General features: G+C 45.6%; 1 protein-coding gene across 2 annotated transcripts in view; it reads right to left on the reverse strand.

Annotated features, from left to right (window-relative positions):
* SLC22A15 (solute carrier family 22 member 15) overlaps window positions 1-20,079 on the reverse strand; it is a 46,398-nt gene that overhangs the window by 22,811 nt on the left and 3,508 nt on the right. For both annotated transcript variants that reach the window (XM_075905719.1, XM_075905712.1), the window contains exons 2-4: window positions 7,300-7,512; window positions 1,580-1,712; window positions 373-537 (exon numbers count right to left, since the gene is read on the reverse strand). In XM_075905719.1, coding sequence (XP_075761834.1) covers window positions 373-537; window positions 1,580-1,712; window positions 7,300-7,512 — 511 coding nt within the window. The remainder of the gene's footprint in view (window positions 1-372; window positions 538-1,579; window positions 1,713-7,299; window positions 7,513-20,079) is intronic.

Raw genomic sequence — 20,079 nt, forward strand, 5'->3', positions numbered from 1 at the left:
AGAAATTGAAATTTGGCAGGCAAATATCTCCCCTTGAGAAGGGTCTTCCTGGGTCCAGAGTTTTTAGTCAAAGAATGCTGTATCTTGCATCCACATGTGACTTGCTCAGCTGCAGAGTGTACAGAGTGCCTCAGTCAATGTGCATTTGTTAGCGTCCAGTCTCAGTAGTGCAGGAATCTGAAGTGGTTCAAAGTCACTTACTGTGTTCATCTAAGGTGTACATTAAACGTGGCAAGGCTTGCAGACTGTATGGTCAGGCATAAAGGAACAGAGTTTGAAACATTAAATTTGGTATTTCTAGACACAGGTGCTCAAACTGAGCTCTCTAGAGCTGAACAGTTTTCTCTAAAGATGTTGCAACTAAAGCTGTACCTGCCAATGCCCAATAGGCAGTTCCCACACATTCATTCAGTAGAACAAAGGCCACCAGCGACATTCCTCCATTCATCACTCCCACCAAGAAGCGAGAGATTGCAAAGAACTCGTATGATGGGGAGAATCCATTTGCAATGGCAAACAAGATGTCAAGGGCAAAACCTGGAAGACAAAATTTAAGATTTAATGAATGAGAAAAACAGCATTTAGCATGAGCATTACTTGACACTCGGCAATACCTGTTCTAATCAAATCATATTCAAGAACTATAAGAGTCTGTTGCTTATGGGGCAGAATCTTAAAGGAGAATGTCTCAGAAAAGTGGTCTTCTTCACAGGATTTACTGCATTAATATCCCACTTCTGTTCACAGAAGGCAGCATTTCTCTTCAGAAAAGCCACCATCACAATTGACAATAACCAGGATATCTTGTTAGCAGTTTCAGCAGAGAAGCCCAAGACTGAACAGGCCCTGAACAGAATTTTCTCCTCACCCCTAGAAGTTTTCCTTCCAGGTCATATCTCTTTTTTGTCAGAAGAGTACGGTGGAGGAAGTTTGCACTGCTGTAATCTTCCCTGTATCTGTTCTGTGACAGAAGGTTTCAAAGTTCAGGGTCAGACACCTTTCAGCAGCACTGGGTCAATAAAAGACTTAAAAGTGTCATTAAAAAAAAGTGTTAAACTTTAATATGCCCTGTATATGATATCCCCTGAACAAACTGAAATCCATGGGTTTTAAAACTCTGCTAAGTTTACAAATATTCAGCAACACATGCATGTTTTAGGAAGTGATGGCAAACTCATCTAGAACTTTCAGGAGTCTTGACAATTAAATGAAAGGATAAATAAATAAATAATTTTTGATGCTCAAATTTTAAGTTTCATTTGAGGAGCATTCATGAACATTATGGCAAACAACATGGGTCCACCTTTTAAGTTTAAGCATACGTGTTGGGTTTCCAGCTTCATAACAGGTTCCTTAAACTTCACGCATTTAAATGTTGACCTGAGTACACAAATATGGATTATTTGCCCCAATTTGGGTTCCTTGTATGCAGTGGAAAATGCAAAATTAATCTCAATGCCTTGACTTTCCACAGAACTTTAATAACTTGGATAACTCTGTCTTCTATGATAGACAATGATGCACTAACGAGACAATGAAATGCCTCTCTAGTCATTTTGTTAGGGCTGCAGTGAATTACCTGTGAGATAGACTTTTTTCCTCCCAAAGCGATCTGAGAGCTGGCCAAAAGCGATCACTCCAACAAACACACCACTGAAGAAAAACGAACTAGCAGCACTGACTTTGTATGATGTGTTCCCAATTAAAAACCACTAGGAAGAAAAAACAGCTTTAGGCATGGGAAAGAAGAATCTTTTTAAAACAAAACTTCAGCTCAAGCTCCACTTCAATCACTAAAATGCTACCTTCCACCCAAACCCACCAATTTCCCATTATGCAATTCCCCATCACCTCTAAAACAATGCCATTCAATCTGAAGTGGTTCAAAGTCACTTACTGTGTTCATCTAAGGTGTACGTTAAACGTGGCAAGGCTTGCAGACTGTATGGTCATGCATATGCACAAAGGAACAGAGTTTGAAACATTAAATTTGGTATTTCTAGACACAAGTGCTCAAACTGAGCTCTCTAGAGCTGAACAGTTTTCTCTAAAGATGTTGCAACTAAAGCTGTACCTGCCAATGCCCAATAGGCAGTTCCCTGAGAACAAGGTTAAACTCCTCAAAGGAACATTATTTTTTTATTGGCTTTGTTGTTTTTTACTTATGTATTAGGGATGTCAACGTGTAGTCCACTGCACGATTAATGGCTAACCCTTTGCTTATTGGTTAATCTTATTGACTGTACGCACTCGTGACCCCCGCTGCCGCTGTATCAGAGGCAGCAAAGGGAGGAGGGGAGCAAGAGTCAGTGCCAGTGAGGAGCTGACTTTAAGCAGGCTCTCCATAAGCACTGGATCCACCTGGCCCCCTCCCCGTGTTGCTGCCTCTGATAGAGAGGCAGCAGCATGGGGTGGAGGGGACCACAGGCTGGAACCAATATGCATGGGGACCTGCCTGCCCTCCTCCTTTCTATCTTCTACAGACGCAGTGAGGGGGAGCAGGCAGGAGCCGGTGCTGGGAACAGCTGGCTTAAATGCCGGTTCCCTCCAGCACCAGCTCTGCAGTGCTGCCTCCTTCCCCACTGCGCTGCTGTCTCTATTTGCCAGCAGCAGCCCTTGTCTGCAGGGAATCCAAGCTCGCTGCGAACAGAAGCTGCTCTGCTTCCTATCCGCCTCTGCTGCTCCTCCTGCCTGCCTCCCCTCACTGCCTCTGTAGGATATTCTGCCATGAGAGGTGGAGCATCCTCTGCCCATGGGGAGCTCAGACCCCTCTGTCCCCCGCAGTCAGGGGCTGCTGCCATGGACTAGCCTCTGTCTGCGCCCTGCCTGGGCCTCCACATATAGAGGCTGCTTTGTGAGTTCCTCTTCCCCCTCCCTGGGACATCCTTTGTCTGCGGGGAGCTCAGACCCCTGTGGACAGGGGCTGCTGTCACTGGATCAGTGGCACCAGTGCAGCACAGCAGGCAGTCGGTTTTTAAACTGGCTCCCCTTGCGAGTCAGCTCCTGCCTGCCACCTGACGCAGCTGCCTCTGACACAGAGGCAGCAGCACAGGTGGTAGAGGCTCCCTGGGAGCTCACTGGCTGCTGGCCCCATCCCTGGGGACTATCCAATAATCATGTAGCTGATAAGATTTCATGGGGTTACACAACTATTCAGTTACATGATAAGGATATTGCAATATAGTGTAACTGGATTTTCATCTATATATCTCTGTGTACATTTGTATCTAGGTAATATACAGAGTTAAGAGGCACAATTTAGGTCTAAAGATGATCCTAGCTCTCCTCATCATTACCAACCTTGTCAGTAACACCCATTTGATTAGCTTCTATGTTTGTAAGCACTGGCATTTCCCGCCCTCCTCCCCACGCTATATCCATAAGACTTGCTTTGTCTTACTGTATATATCATTTTGAATTACCCCTAATGGGTGAGATGTGCATGCTGTTTTAGTTAGTAACATGGCCATAGGGAATCCAGATACTTGAGAAAATTAGCTTCTCAAGTTAAAGTAAGTCCCTGGGTTATGTCAATCAGACGTAAGTCGGACCGATAGTTACGAACGGGGGGGGGAAGGGCCCAGCTAGTGCGGGGTGCCTCCCCCACTGTCGCCGCCTCCGGCGGCGCGGGGGGCGCTTCCCCCCAGCAGACCAGGGAGACACAGAGCTAGCGCCCCCCCCCCCCAGCAGACCAGGGAGACGCAGAGCAGCTTTTCTCGCCGCGGAGGATGCAGGTGGCGGGACTGCCGAGACGCGCCGCGGTCCCACCACCCGCATCCTCCGCGGCGAGAAAAGCCGCTCCGCGTCTCCCTGGTCTTCTGGGGGGGGGGGGGGGGGGAGCAGCTAGTGCGCTCCCCCCCCCCAACAGACCAGGCTTTTCTCGCCAACGCGAGATAGAGCAGCTGGGGTGCTGCCGGGTTGGTCCCGCCACGCCAAGGGTCGGCGCTACCAGACCAACCCAGAAGCACTCCAGCTGCTCTGCCCCAGGCGTGTCCGATTCAGCCGCTGCTGGTCAGTTTCAACAGCGGCTGAATCTGGACACCTGGGACAGAGCAGCTGGGGCACTGCTGGGTTGGTCCCCGCAGCACCGAGGCGCGGCGCTGCGGGGACCAACCTGGCAGTGCCCCAGCTGCTCTGTCCCAGGTGTCCCCAAGTCAGCTGCTGCTGAAACTGATCAGCGGCTGATTCCAGGAAGCCCGGGGCAAAGCAGCTCTGCCTCGGGCTTCCTGTAGTCAGCTGCTGGTCAGTTTCAGTAGTGGCTGAATCGGGGACACCTGGGGTACAATATGTACCAGTTCCGACTTACGTACAAATTCAACTTAAGAACAAACCTACAGTCCCCATCTTGTACGTAACCCGGGGACTGCCTGTATTGCCATGCACTTTTCAAATGTTTTTCTACTGTATGCAGAAACTACTAGAGAACAGAACTCCAATAACGTGTTTGTTTATATACATACATACATATATACATACATACATATACATATACATATACATATATATGTGTGTGTGTGTGTGTGTAATTTGAATTATCTAATCAGTTTTCTTTCTGCATGATTACAAGAATAATTCTGTAATTTTTATATGAATGTTAATTGAGCCTGATAATCGTGTGTCTAAGTCCGTGGTCCCCAACACGGTGCCCGCGGGCGCCATGGCGCCCACGGGGGCATTTCAATGCGCCCGCCAGGTGCTCGGGGCTGGCCTGGCCCCGGGCACATGGCGCACGGGCACTTGCGGGGAGAGCGCGCTTGGCGGGGGGAGCACCGGGCGCACGGCACTCGGCGGGAGGCGGCGGGGGGGAGCGCCGGCCCCGGGCGCGCGGCACTCGGCGGGAGGGGGGGAGCACCGGCTCCGGGCGCGTGGCACTCGGCGGGGGGGGGGGGGGGAGCGCCGGCTCTGGGCGCACGGCCCGTGGAGGGGGCCCTGCCCCCAGGCGCACAGCTATGGGGGGGCCCCGCCCCCGGGCACGCGGCTAGGTGGGGCCCCGCCCCCTGGCGCCCGGCGGGCAAACGGCCACGCCCCCTGGCGCCCGACAACCTAAAAAGGTTGGGGACCACTGGTCTAAGTGATACTTGATGCTTTCTGAATCAGTCACAGATCAGGAAAAAAAATTAGGTAGAGCAGACAGCAATTTGCTCTTTAAGTTCACCCAAACAGTTAGAAGAACTTTGCTTTAATATAGTCAAAACATATTACTCCCTCCCACCGGTATAAGAGCCATCACATCCATTCATGAAATAATACTTAGTCTGTTAGTTATTCGATTTGTTTCAACATGAATTGTTGATGGCCACAAATTTTACTTAAGAGTTGAAAAGACATAAGAGCTGCGCAGGTCATCCCAAATAGCACAAATAAAACTTTTAGACCACTCCATCATGAATTATTATAATACATTTAACAGAAAAACATTAAGAAGCTTTTTTATATGAGACAGTATTTTAATGGGACTATTCTTTCCACCTGTAAAGCCAGGCACAACAGTTATTAGGAGTCCAACTGAACAGGACTTAAAAAGAAAAATAACTAATACCTTTTAGCTGCCATACAACTTTAAAATCCACTAAAGCAGAACCTTCCATGCAATAGGACAACTATGCATCCCACACTGAAGTCTGAGAATATCTCCATTCCAACTTCATGATGTCCATCCTCAGGATCTGACCAATCCCGGGGAAGGGAGTTTGCTAGACCATGAGAGGTCCGGGAGGGTGGAGACCAGCCTTCCCACTGTGCTCCTCCCCCCAATCACCCAGCCTCGTGGCCCCATGAGTTCTGTCAGTGCCGGCCCACAACATTTTGGCACCTGAGGTGGGGAGCTCAATTGACGCCCCCATGCTCCGTCGCTTGGGCCAAAACTTCGAAAGGTCTCAATTCTGCCTTCTTCCTGTTCTACTCCTCTCATAGTAATGCTCTGCTACCTACGTACGCACCAGCAGCAGACACAATTTTCTACACCCTGGGTCCTAGTGGCGCCCCCCCCCCCTCCAGTCTGGCACCTGAGGCGACTGCCTCAGTTCGCCTCTAGGAAAAGGCCAGCCCTGAGCACTGGCAGCTTTGCTGGCCTCGGAGCCCCATCAGCTGTGGGGTCTGCTGCCCTGCAAGCTCCAGCGGCCTGGGACTCTGCTGCCCCATTGACCGTCTCCACTCCCAGTCACCGGCAACCTCTGCTGCTGGGGCTCTATGATCCAGCAACAGATGTTGGACCAGAGAGTCCCAAACCACAGAGGTTCAACCTGTACTTGTTTTTAACCTTAAGAGGATGTTTAACATTAGAAGAAAAAGTTGTGTCTACAGAAGATTTTATATTGTTATAACCAATTTCAATTTTCTTAAGTTATGCATGTTACATTTAAGAGACAGGAACATAATACTCATTTTTCCTCATTTTTTTCCCCCCCTTATACTACAGGATGGAGGAGCACAGAAAGTGTCTCTGAACGGAGTTGGTCAGGAGTGTGCGAAAACTATCAACTTTTATTAACATGCTTGTAACCAATGAACTTTGAGCTTTTAAAGTCCAAGCTAAATTAATATCTCTGGATATTGATCATATATTTGTAAGCACTAAGAGTTGACAAACCTGCACAAGTCTAAATTCAGGTCTTCTATTTATAGTAAATGTGTTCAGAATGGGAAACTACCTAACCTAATTTAGTGTTAATGTCTACCTAAGGCCTACCCCAGTGCAGACTGAATCTGGAATAGTTTATATGGAGAATTATATAGGAACCATGGAAGGGATACTTGCAAAAACTTATAGTCCATATCTATAAACCCTAAGCCTCACCCTGGAATACCTCAAACAGCTCCTGCAGAGCAGCTTCCTCATGGGTTCTCATGCTGCATGCATGCAGGCTGCCTGGCATACTTTTAAGCATAGCACTATGAATTAAAGCCCCATCATGAGAATGAGAAAAATTACACAGGAAGAACAGAGCTATCAAACAGTTCTGAGGATCAAATGGCATTAATGTTATTTCTCAGTTCCAATCCATTTCTATAAACATGCAACAGTGTGAAGCACAATTCCCATATGAAAAACAACTAAAGTTTTGGAGCAGACCCAATGATCAAGGTCTATAGAACAAGACTGGCTTGTTGTACATTTGAACAGACAACTTGTAGACCAACTAGAGAACAACACCTACTTCTTTGTTAAATCAAAACACTCATTGATTTGGAAATTAAGACAAGAAAGTTGTACAACCAGTCCCTCTACTCCTCCCACTTCCACCCCATGAGATGTATTAATCTCATAATGGCCGTGATACCCATTTCATTATTTATTACCTCAGAAGCTATAGATGTGAAGCTGTTGCTGAAGTGCACATGTTTATGAACTTCACTCCCATTGGCTGTCAGCAGCCATTCCCCGAAGGCTCTCTCTTCAAAAGTGGACTGGTTGCTATGGCTTTGATTAGCTGAAAGCTCTTCAAGGTCCCAGTGGTAGGGAGGTGTCGCCCCTACTAGTGCAATGAGGATTGCTTCAGTGGCTACATACAGCTGAAACAAACAAAAAAAGACAGCAAAGAGGCTAAACCAACACACACATAAAAAAGCAACATTTCATCCACAGAGATTTCAAGTCCGTATTAAAATGCCCTTCCTGTATTTTTGGATTCTATTAAAATTATAAATATCTAACATTACATAATCAAGTATCATGGTTCCAGATAAATAGTTTTCATGCTTTTAGAGTGTGGGTTACTTATTGAGAAACCCTTTTTAGGGATATATCCTTCCCCCAAACCTTAAAATTCCAATGACAACCATGGCAAATAAAGCGTTCGGTTACATGAAAGAATATTTAGAAGTTTATCAAAAAAAACAAGGAAAAAAACGTATTTGAAGGGAATTATATTAATTTCCACTTCATGATTTTATGTCAGTCCTGTTCACTTCTTCCACTTGGGAGGCACATTTTAATATCTGACCCAAATACCCCCACTGACTACAACAAACACCCGCGTCACCAATCAAATCTCTCCAGACCTCATTGCAGTTTGATTGTGTCCTCCTGTTAGCTATATTCCCAACACTGATGTCTTCTAAAAACCTGATCAATTGATTTCGCACTCTCATGCAACCTAACAAAGACATGAGTTAAAAGATACTTTTTATTTAGTTAGGTAAAAGCCCACTGAAAATCCCAAGTGCCCTAGTCTGGCACACAGTAGGGAACATTGCTGCTTGAAGACTCAGGCTATGGGTACACTACAGAGCTTAGAGTGGGGCAGTTGCACCAATGCAGTGCTGCCCCTGAGCAGTAGTATGTAGGTCAATGGGAGAATTTCTCCTGCCAACATAGCGCTGTCTAGACAAGTGCTTAGGTTGCTATTCATATCCCTGAATGACATAACTTAAACCATCACAAGCTGTAGTGTGTACATAGCCTGAGTTGCTTCCCAAATGGCAGAAGATCCATAAACCATCATTCTACAAATCCAAGGTGTCCAGACTCTAGGCTGAAAACTATTGCTCTAAGACTTCTGTAAAAACAGAAATCCCCAACCGGAAATCAGCAAACAATAAAGGAAAATTTTAAAAAAGTTTTTTGTGGCATTACCAGCTACATCTTATAGGTCTGCCAGATTGTATGATCTTATATAAATTAAAAAAAAATCAAATAATGTTACCTTGGTTTAAACAACAACTGAGGATTATGGGATTCTCAAATCCAAAATACATTTACCACCAAGTTTAAATGCTAGCACCTTTAAATCAGTCAAATATTTTGATGCATTTGGTTTGGGGAATGGAAGCTCAACACTCATTTTTCCTTTAAAAGAAATCCAATTCACAGAGCACTCATTCAAAAAAACAGATGGCTAAATATACAATGGCAGGGGATAGATATTTTGGTATGGAAAGATTTCAGCTGCAAGCTTTCAATGGGTGGAGATGGAGAAGAACAATTTTTAAAAGCCTATTTTAAAAAATAGGTCCCTTGAATAGATCCTTTAAATTAAAAAGTACATGAAATATTGGAGACATACCTTGCTGTTATTCAAGAACACATATTTCTATATTACAGCCAATGCCAAAGTAAGGCATAAAATAACTACAGCCACAACTAGACTACATAAGAACATAACATATAAGAACGGCCGTACTGGGTCAGACCAAAGGTCCATCTAGCCCAGTAGCCTGTCTGCCGAGAGTGGCCAGAGAAGTGACTACAGAGAAGATTGACACTGCAGCAAGACTACAAGCCTTTATTTCAAAATAATGTCGAGATGGAGGACTTCTTACTCTGACTCATGGTAACCCTCATTTTATGAGGTATGAGAGTGTTCTTCCTTTGACTTTCTGCTGTGTAGCCGAATTAAGCTATTCCTACTTCAGCTATGCAATTGATGTAACTGAAGTTGCACAGCTTAATTCAACTTTAGCACTGCTGTGTAAACATTCCCTTAGCGTTTCCTTCTGAAGTTCAGTGATTATCTCATCTTTCATTAAAAACAGCTCCTGGCCCTTAGAGTTGTAGTGAAAAGCTTGAAAGTATGACCCAAATCAACACCTTGGTTAAAAAAAAAAAATCCAGAAGACAAAAGTCAAATTTATGTTTTATCATGATTTGGGCAACCTCATTTGAATTTTGTATCTTAAGTTTACCAATACTGTTTACAGGCAGTCCCCGGGTTACGTACAAGATAGGGACTGTAGGTTTGTTCTTAAGTTGAATTTGTATGTAGGTCGGAACTGGTACATATTGTAGGGGAAACTCTAGCCAAACATTTCTCCAGAGCTCAGTTTTATTCTCCCACACCTCACTTCCCTCAGTCCTTTATTCTCAAGCTGAGGTGTCTGCTGAGAAAAGCTGCTCCACATCTCCCTGGTCTGCTGGGGGGGGGGGGGGGGGGGCACTAGCTTCGCATCTCCCTGGTCTGCTGGGGGGAAGCAGCTAGTGTGGGGTTGCCTCACCCTGTTTGTAAGTAGGGATCCGATGTAAGTCGGATCCATGTAACCCGGGGACTGCCTGTATACATTAGTGCACAGCAGGTGTGATGTTACACAACCAGAAAACTAATCTTTTATCATAATTTTGTAATGTGTAAATGCCTGTGTGAGGTAGTAGAGAAGTAGGCCTTTTATTTTCAATTTGGTATTCACCCTGTACAATAAAAGAAATCAGAATGGTGCCATTTAGTTTTCATTTTGCCTTATAGTCCTATAACATTTGCTCTACACACTGCTGTTATTGTTTCCCTACAGATAAAGCAATGATCTATATTAAAAAGCAAAAATAGTCTTATGCTCCTTTCTTCTTCTTTATGATGGATAGGTAGGATTCAAAGATGTGGTGTTTGGTTGTTTTTTGTGATAAGCGCATTAGAAATTCAGTAGGTAGTCCAGAAAATTCTGAGGACTAGAAAACTTGTGAAATGATATCACTATAAGAACTAAGAAAGTGCAAGCTGTGACCCTGGGAGACCACATGCCAAAGTCCCCATGTCTCAACTGAACCCTGACAAATTCACAGCTGGAATCAATCTGGCTCACCTATGTGTCAGTACTATTAAAATAGGTATTAAAATTACAAGAGTGTTCAATGTTTAAACTTTATTGAATGCTTGCGAGTTGCTGTATGAAATAGTCTCACTTATAAACTGTAAGGTAATATCTGAGCAGTTAACATTGTGAGCCTGTGTGACCACATCACCAGACAGGGAAAAGAGAGATTAATCAGTGTGAAAGGCTTATCTTCCACAGAAAACATTATACCCTTCTCAATAGGAAAGGTCCATTGACATCAGATGGACTATTGTGAGTTGTAAAAGACGACAAAAGATATATGTTGCTCTGCTATCTCCATCCATCTCCCTGGCCTGTGAACATGAGTCATGCAAGTGGATCACTCCCATCTGCTGAGTTTGCAGCTCACATGGCATCAGGAAGATAAAAATCACACATTAAAAGAAATTAGGTCTCTCTCTGTCAGTGGTCGCCAACCATTTTACACTCAAGATCACTTTTTAAATCTCAGAACAAGTGAAGATCTACTGCCCCACCCCTTCCTTGAAGCCCCGCCCTCTCTATTCTCCTCCTCTCCATCACTTGCTATCCCTAGCCCCTTATACACTCTACACTGCCACTTTTTTCTTCCGATTCTTCTGTAGGAAGAGGTTTTTCCAACATTTAGCCTACCTAGACTGGACCAATTGTCAGAAAACCCCCTTCTTTTGGCAGTCCCTTCATTCCTCGTGGAACATACAGGGGTTACCGAAAGAGCATATTTGCTTTTCCACTAAAAAAAACGGAAGAACAAACGCATCCCAGGATCTCTAGAAACCTGGAAAAACTCCTGTAGTCTAGCCGTACCCTCACTGGGATGAGACAAGATGTGTGGTCTCTGGGGTGGGAATGAGGGTTTTGGGTGTGGTGAGAGGCGCAAGCTCTGGGAGGAAATTTGGATACAGGAGGAGGTGGAGAAGGGGACGTTGGTTCGGGGAGGGGGATCCAGGCTGGGGAGTGTTGGGGTCAAACGGAGGATTGGGCTACTAAGCAAGCCACAGGCTTGTGGATGTGAGGGTGCAGGAATTTGGGTTGGGCTATGTGAGGGGCTCAGGGCAGGGGGTTCCAGTGTATGATAGGCTCAGTTCTAGGGTTTGGGGGCGGGGGGTGCAGGAGTGTTATAATGTTGTAGCCAGATAGGGGCTTAGCCCCAAATGGGGGTTTGTTGGCCATGCTTCATTTTTAAATAAAATACTATGTCAAATACAAAAAGTTTCTGCATTGTCTTTATTTATGAGAAGGGCAGGCAACTTGTTTTGAGTTAGGGGGTCACTGACCCACAGAAAAGTCAATTGGGGTCACGCAAGGGAGATGCAAAAACCACACACACACACACACACACACACAATCACAAACCCTCCTCCCAAAACCCCCAAGTCTGACTAGTGTGGCCCCAACTGTGCTGGTGGGAGCAGGGAACGTGGTACTGGGAAAGGGTTTTAGTGGGTGCTGGGGTAGGGTGGCAGTGGGGGCAAGGGACAGGATTCTGGAGTGGGAGCAGGGTTCTGCAGCAGGTGGCAGGGTGCCAGTGGGAGTCCCTGCACCTGCCTCCTCCCAGGACTCCTCCCCCCTCCCTCCACAGAGCAGGGAAGCCCTAACAGGCGGCGCCTCTGGGGCCAACTCTCCCCTCCCACAAAAACGGATGCACCAGGGCTGAACACCATGGCCAGCTGGCCAGGCAGCCCTCCTCTTTGCTCCAGCCCAGCTGCCCTGCACTCAGCCTGGGGAGGCTGCACCACGCTCCTGCTGATCTGGAGGCCCTTCCTCTTTCCTCCGGCCCAGCTGGAGTGAGGCACTGCCTCCCTGGGCTAAGTGCAGGGCAGCTGGGCTGGAGCAAAGAGGAGCAGCTGCCTGGCCACCTGGCCATGGTGTACTATGCTCTACCTGGGCTGGAGCAGAGGAAAAGCTGCCCGATCAGCTGGAGCACGGCACAACCTCTGCTTCTGCTGAACATCGTGGCCAGCTGAACAGGCAGCTTCCCCTCTGCTCAAGCCCACGTGTAGCATGGTGCACCTAGGCTGAACACCACAGCCGGCTGGCTGGGCAGCCGCTCCTCTTTGCTACAGCCCAGCTGCACTGCGCTCAGCCCAGGGAGGCTGTGCTTTGCTCCAGCTGGGCTGGAGCAAAGAGGAAGGGCTTCCCAGCCAGCAGGAGAGCAGCACAGCCTTCCTGGGCTGAGCACAGGGCAGCTGGGCCAAAGCAAAGAGGAGCAGCTGCCTGGCCAGCTGGCAAATGGCGCTCAACCAGGGTGCACGATGCTCCACATGGGCTGGAGCAGAGGGAAAGTGGCCCCATCAGCTGGAGCATGGTGCAGCCTCCTCCGTCATTTATTATCTTTGTAATTCTATACAAAATAAGTTATCTTACCTATATTTGTCTGTTTTAAGCTTGTAAATAACTTCAAGATCCTTTTCCTAAATAATAAAGCTTTATAAAGCATTGTGCAATTCACGTGAGGTGGAGTGACAGGTCCTTAGGCCTGAGAATAACCTCAATATTGCTGAGATTTTGGGGATAAGAGATAATCTATCAAAAAGGGTGGCAACATAGATCAGAGTATGTAAGAGGCCTGTTTGAATCCATGCTGTTATAAAACCCAAAGAGTTCACACTGATAATTGGCTGGTGAATCAACTCTAGAACTCTCAACCAATTTCAAGATTGTGCTCTGAGTTTGACACACACTTTTGAGTTACTTCTTTCAGCATTAAAGGGAAAGGGATCTATTTTAAAGTCTAGAGCCCAGTGAGTCACAAGACAGCATAGTGGCCAGCCATGATGCCAAGGAAGGCACTTCTGGTGAGTATGCAATTACCCTGTTACATGTTCCTAAAATTTATTTTCAATTTGAAGAAAAAGTGAGGTGCAGTGGGGATCTGTTTTCCAGTAGTTGTTCCAGATACAAAGAGCATGCTACTTTGCAGAGCATTGTTCATATGCACAGGGATAGCCCAGGAATCCTCCAGGAAGATCACTGGGAAACTTTCATGGAGGTATCCTTTGCAGAAGGTGGCTAGGGAGGGCTCCCTTATTTCTTCCACCATGGTAGGACACTTTTCCTATACAACTCCAGTATTCACTGTGCTGGCAATACATAGCATAGAAACTTAAGGACCTGGTCTGTCCCAAATGCTTGCAGCATAAGCTCCCTTTCCACCTCTTTACCTTCCGGAGGCTGATATCACATCAGGTCACGTAGGGGAAATGGAGGAAGTGTTCATTACAGATACTTATACCACAAACAGAACATGTGATTCACCACCCATGGTGATGTCTGGATAGGAATGTAAAATCATTTTTAATTGGTTAACCAGTTAAAGTTTAACCAATGGAGGGGGCTGACCAGCTCCATTCCCAGCCACTGGCAACCTCTGCCACTGGGGCTCTATGGTCCAGAAATGGATGTTGTCAGACCAGAGTCCCAAACCACAGAGGTTCAACCTATTGTTGCTTTTAACCTTAAGAGAATGTTTTACATTAGACACAGCTTTTTCTTCTACAGAAGATTTTAAATTGCCTACCTTACAGACAATTTCAATGTTCTTAAGTTGTGCACTACAGTTACTATACGCAGTCACGTATTTAGAGATAAGAACATTATACTCGTTTTTCCTCCTCATTTTTTTTGCCACCTCCCCTTGCAGCGCTGTAGGCAAGGGCTGCTCCACCCAGGTCTGCTGCCAAGAGTGGCTGCTCTAAATGACCAAAACAGCCCTCGTTCATAGCAGGCCCCACAGAGCAGGAACAGCCCCCTGCCCAAGGAGGGTGGAGAGCTGCTCCAGCCTCTACTGGTTAACTGGAACCAGTAAGCCTCACCCATTATGGGTGGAGCTTACCGGTTAACCTTTAACATCTCAACTTCTGGGTTCTTCAACCATACTTTCCTTAATATGCTGATGGTCTGGTTGGCAAGGATTGGCAAGAGACCTCAGATTCTGCAAGTGCAGAGCAACTATTACCAGCCGCATTGAGGGAAGGCAGAAGGGGAGAGTGGGATTCCTGTGTTTTCTCATGGCTGCAAACTACCACCACTCTTGGAGACACCTTAAACAAAGATCACAAGTTAGAGCAGGGGTGGCCAACCCGTGGCTCTCAAGCTGCATGCAGCAATTTGGTTAAAGAAATGTGGCTCTTGTTCTGAGCCGCGTGCCCAGACTGCTCATGTCCGGCCGCTCTGCAGACGTGCCCCAGTGCCTGCTCACAGCCAGACACTCTGCGCTCACGGCTGGCCGCTCTGAACACACGCCCCAGCACCTGGAGGGAGAAACGTGTGGCAGTGGCTCCGGGATCCAGGCAGTGGGTTAGAGCAGGGCTCGGGGTGCCTGGCTCTGGGGGGGAAAGGAGGGAGATTGGGTTAGAGTAGGGGGGCTGTAGCACCTTAAACTCAAAGTCTTCATGGATGCAGACTAAGGCAGCAAACACAAACTTCATATTTAAATTCCAGGGCAAAAAAAGAATCAGCATGTACCTGATTCACACGGTGTTTCTTTAAAGAAAATTCAAAGGCTATTGTTTGCCAGGCTGAAGCAATTATTCTGAGATATGAGTCTTTCCATTCTTGTTTTTGAACCTCTCATATTTGCAGTCTGGGACAGACCTGAATTTTTAGAACGATAAAAAAGCTATAATCTTCATAAGGAAAAAAAAAAAATGAGGAAACCATACCAGAGATCAACACGCTGGAGTGAAACAGGCACTTCAAATTGTGCTAATTTACTTCTCAGTTCAGTTTAATTAAAAAAATCCCACCCACACAACTCACAGGACATAATAGGGCCATAATGTCAAATTTAAAATACATGGTGGGGATGCTTTTTTTTTAGCGTGAGACTATTACTGTATTTTTAAAGGTGGTTTTTTTTTAACTTGATGTTTGTACCTTGTCAAGTTCTCTAAAGATCTATGGACTGGTCATGAATTTTTTAAGTGACTAGAGACTACTGTTTTTTGCCTGAAATTTCCTATAATGTTATTTTTATCACTACATTTTGTGTACTATATCTCTCTATCTATAGATATATAAAAATAAATGTGGCTCTTCACACTGTATCCACAGCTATTGTGGCTCTTCGTCTCTATCTGGTTGGCCACCCGATTTAGAAGCGTAACTCTAGCCCCTGGTCTTGAAGCAACGTTCATATGGCATTTTCCATGCTCAGTTATGCTCCCGATGCAGTTTCCCTCAAGTTGCAGCACAAGACCCACTGCCCATGCTGCTAGGTCATACTTACCCTGGCTGGAACAGCAAATCAGTTCATTGAATATCTAGGGATACTGGTTATGTTCTGGCTTTCACTTGAGTGTAGTAAGGGGAGTGTTTTTTAAATAGTTTTTTAAATTGCATTAGGCCCAGGTTATGAACTGAAAATGGTTGCCTTGTGTTTTGCATGCCATACAGTAGAAAACTTGGCTGTCATCACACCCTCCACACCAGTGAAGAAACATTTGCAGATTGGCAGTAAGAAAAAGAGCATGTGTTGATATATTCAATGATATAATAAATGCCTCTGGGACAGCTGATATAGAACTAAGAACTAGAAGGATTTCATTGTCTGAAAAGTTAAGACATGTAGAGCATCCCAGAAGTATGAGTGTGCCACCTAGGATGAGATGCCGCACATTACAAAGCACCAGACATGTTGAGGCATCTGGTTGAGCTTCAGGAAAAACCAGCTTGAGGCCAGATTCCCTCTGCAGCATTTGCAGAACTTCCCGCGAGCATTGCCCTGTTCCCAGTCTCTCTCCCCAAAATGTCCCAGGAAGAGGGAGTTGGGATATTTCAGTATCCCTTCCACTAGGAAAGAGTACTAAGAACAAAAGGCAGCTATTCAAAAACCCTTGATGGTTAAAGACTACTGTGGTTCCACAGACAAGCTAATACAGGGTATGTCTACACTACCCTCCTAGTTCGAACTAGGAGGGTAATGTAGGCATACCGCACTTGCAAATGAAGCCCGGGATTTGAATTTCCCGGGCTTCATTTGCATAAGCGGGGAGCCGCCATTTTTAAAACCCCGCTGGTTCGAACCCCGTGCAGCGCGGCTACACGGGGCACGAACTAGGTAGTTCGAAGTAGGCTTCCTAGTTCGAACTACCTAGTTCGTGCCCCATGTAGCCGCGCTGAAGGGGTTCGAACCAGTGGGATTTTAAAAATGGCGGCGCCCCGCTTATGCAAATGAAGCCTGGGAAATTCAAATCCCGGGCTTCATTTGCAAGTGCGGTATGCCTACATTACCCCGCTAGTTCGAACTAGCGGGGTAGTGTAGACATACCCATAGTTATCCACTCCCAAATGTATCATTTTCTCAAGGTTAAATTAAATGTCCTGTTTTTTCAGTTTCTTTATGTTCATGCAATAAGTCCATGTTTCAAGAACAAAATGCTCTATTTATTACAGTCATGGTGATTTGGGGAGGGCAAGGGTACATGGAAACTGATGCAATGGAGGGAATGGTATGAAAGGCACAATGCAGTTAAGTGACACACATTACTGTGGCTCATTACATAAACAGATTTTCAAAGCCTCTTGTTTCCCTGGTATTGGCTACTCAAAACTAGTGGCCAGCCTATCTGCTTCCATACTCTACTCCTGCAAAACCTGCTCTCCCATTGCCCCATGCCCCACAGATATTATGGAGCACACAGCAGGCAGCAACAACCACAGGGATATTGCTTTCATTGAGGTCTAACATGTTAAGCAAACTGCACCAGCAACCTTTTAAATGTCCAAAGGCATATTCCACCATTCTACACTTGCTTAGCCTATTGCTGAACTGCTCGTTATTACTGTCCAGATGGCTAATGTACAGCTCCGTGAGCCATGGGAGCAAGAGTGTCCCAAGACTACTATTGGCTTTTCAACACCATGGTCATTCTGTGATCTGGAAAGAAAGTCCCTAACTGCAGCTTTCTGAACAGACCCTTGTTCCTAAAGTTGTGCACATCATAAACCTTTCCTGACCTTCCCACACCTATATCAGTGAATCCCCACTCCCGTGATCCACCAGCACTTTCAACACCATTGAAAAGTATTCTTCACCATTTATGTACTCTTTGGTTAGGCCAGAAAGTCTTAGACGGGAGTTGTGACTAAGGTAGTTAACCAGTAAGCCTCACCCTTAATGAGTGAGGCTTACCAGTTCCAGTTAACCAGTGGGGACTGGAGTAGCTCCTCACCCGCCATGGATAGGGGCTATTCTTCCTGCAGCAGACCCCGCAGGGCTGGGAGTACTCCAGCTCTCCAGAGGAGCCCCTGTCCATGGTGGCGTCTCTTTAATCAGTTAACTGGTATGTTTAATCATCTAACCAATTAAATGGGATTTTACATCTGTAGCTGTGTCAGTGGGAATCACACATCACAACACAGGGGGATACCATGTCACAAAGCAGACAGCACCCCCACTACATCACAGAGTCATGCTCAGAGGCTTACCATGTTAAAGGGGTTAACACCACAAAATGTTTGGAAGTCACTGGGCTAGGCAGTCTGATGCTAAGATTGGGATGTGAGTGCAATCTATTGCTCCACCACAGTTAGGGAACCCTAATGTGGCAAAACAATTTAAAGTCACTACCTTTCTTAGAAAAAGTCAGTGAATGACCCTGCACACTTAGATCACAATAGCTTCCACAATGGATTTATCAACTTTGATTTGATTCTCCACTGACTGGTATAGTCTGGCATTGCAAGCTTCCATAGAACAATCACCAATCACTTCACTGTCAGACTAGTTTCTTTTTAGTGTTGCTGAGCTTCAAAGCAGGGGAAGGCTCTGCACAGTTTCTGGAAAATGGCCTTTTGCATTCCGAAGTTTTGTAGCCACTATTCATCATCCTGTAGCTGCATAATGATGTGATACCACCAGTCTGTGCTTGTTTCCCAGGACCAGAAACAGCATTCCATCATCTGCTGCAGGACTCCTGACAGCAACCAGAATTGTTTCATTGTATGACTTGTAGCCAGGCTGTGTGAATGACATCACAATGTTCCTTACAGCACCTCCTGTCTCAGCTCTGGAAATAATGCAGGATACGTAATGGAGTGTTTGTAATGTTCACAATTGTACACAACTAAGTGAGGTAGCTGCTTCTTGGGCTATGACATATGCATGTCCAATCTAAGCTTTCGAAGATAGTTGCAAGAAAGTATGGGTTTGCCCTTGATTTCAGGGAAGGGAGGGGGAGAACTGTATCATGGGAGGCCAAAGTCATATTCTCATGCCTCCCTGCAACAATGTTCTGGGGTCCCAGGCATTGCAAAACTTTCCTCAAACTCCTTGAAGATACTTGCACAGTGAGATAGCTATCCACAGTGCATTTCTCTGTGCATAGATGCAAGCACTACTAATGAGGACACATTCCACCAACCCAAGCATGGTGTGGATGGGTAACCAGTTAAGCACCACCATTAAGGTTAATGGGTAACAGTTAAGCAGTACCTGGGAGCAGCCTCCCCCCTCATCACCAGGAGAGCTCCGTCCCCCCTGCCCTGCACAGGGCCCCTCCCACCACACACTTCCTTGGGCTGGAATAGCCCCTGCTAGCAGTGGAGGGAACCACTCCAGGCCAGCCACAGAGAGTGGAGGGGCCACTCCAGCCCAGCTGCCCCCCTTTAAATCAGTTAACTGGCTAAATGTAGTGTTTAATGCTATGTTTAACTGGTTAACCAATTAAACAGGATTTTACATCCCTAGTGCCATGCATGACTGACAATTACTTTGGCAGCAGGTTGTTGACTTACAGGAAGTTGACTTGACTTTGTAGTGTAGTTATACCTTTTGTTATAACAGCAAAAAAGTTATTTTGCTGACTTATTTTGTTTGGGAGCCATATATAACCATTTATAAGGCAAAAGAATTTTTGCTTATAAGCTACATCCACAGTAGGAGGAGACTTGCTGGATAGCTATTTCGGCAAACCTTTGTGGTACAAAGTGCAACTCATGCAACTCCTTCTCAGGTTCACTCCTACTTAATCTCAAGAAACACTGTCTTGGACATCAATTTATTTCCAGGCACATGCCACTCAAACAAATCAAACTGCTGAGCATTCTCTTTGTCCTTTACCTATGATAACCCCCTTGGTCCTAGGAAAGCCTTGGCCCAGAGTCTTGAGAGGTGGCCTATCCATTAGCCTGCTCCCCTCCCCCCTCAATTTGTGCAACTCCTCTGCAATGCAAAGGAAGTTCAGAAAAGTTAAATGGCTCAGCAAATGACTGATAAAATACCTTTAAAAACAATAATTATTTCTATGAAAAAAGTTTCAACCTGGATGCTTTTATATCAATGACATTACTAGTCAAGCCACTAGCACTTTTCACTGTAAATGCATTTAATTAATTCAAAAACACAATAATCCACTCCTACAATGAAGTATTGATAAATTTACATTGAACATGAATGAAACTGAAAATGTATGAGCCTATTATTGTAGCCAAGAGATCCAGTCCAACTCTCTTTCAAGAGAGAAAACAAGAATACTTTCAACATGGCTTTGCTGCCATTCAACATTCCTCATCAACAATTCACAAGCCTAGTTTTCTTAGCAAATACCAGAT

The sequence above is a fragment of the Pelodiscus sinensis genome, chromosome 1 (assembly GCF_049634645.1).
Source record: "Pelodiscus sinensis isolate JC-2024 chromosome 1, ASM4963464v1, whole genome shotgun sequence".
Classification (NCBI taxonomy): domain Eukaryota; kingdom Metazoa; phylum Chordata; order Testudines; family Trionychidae; genus Pelodiscus; species Pelodiscus sinensis.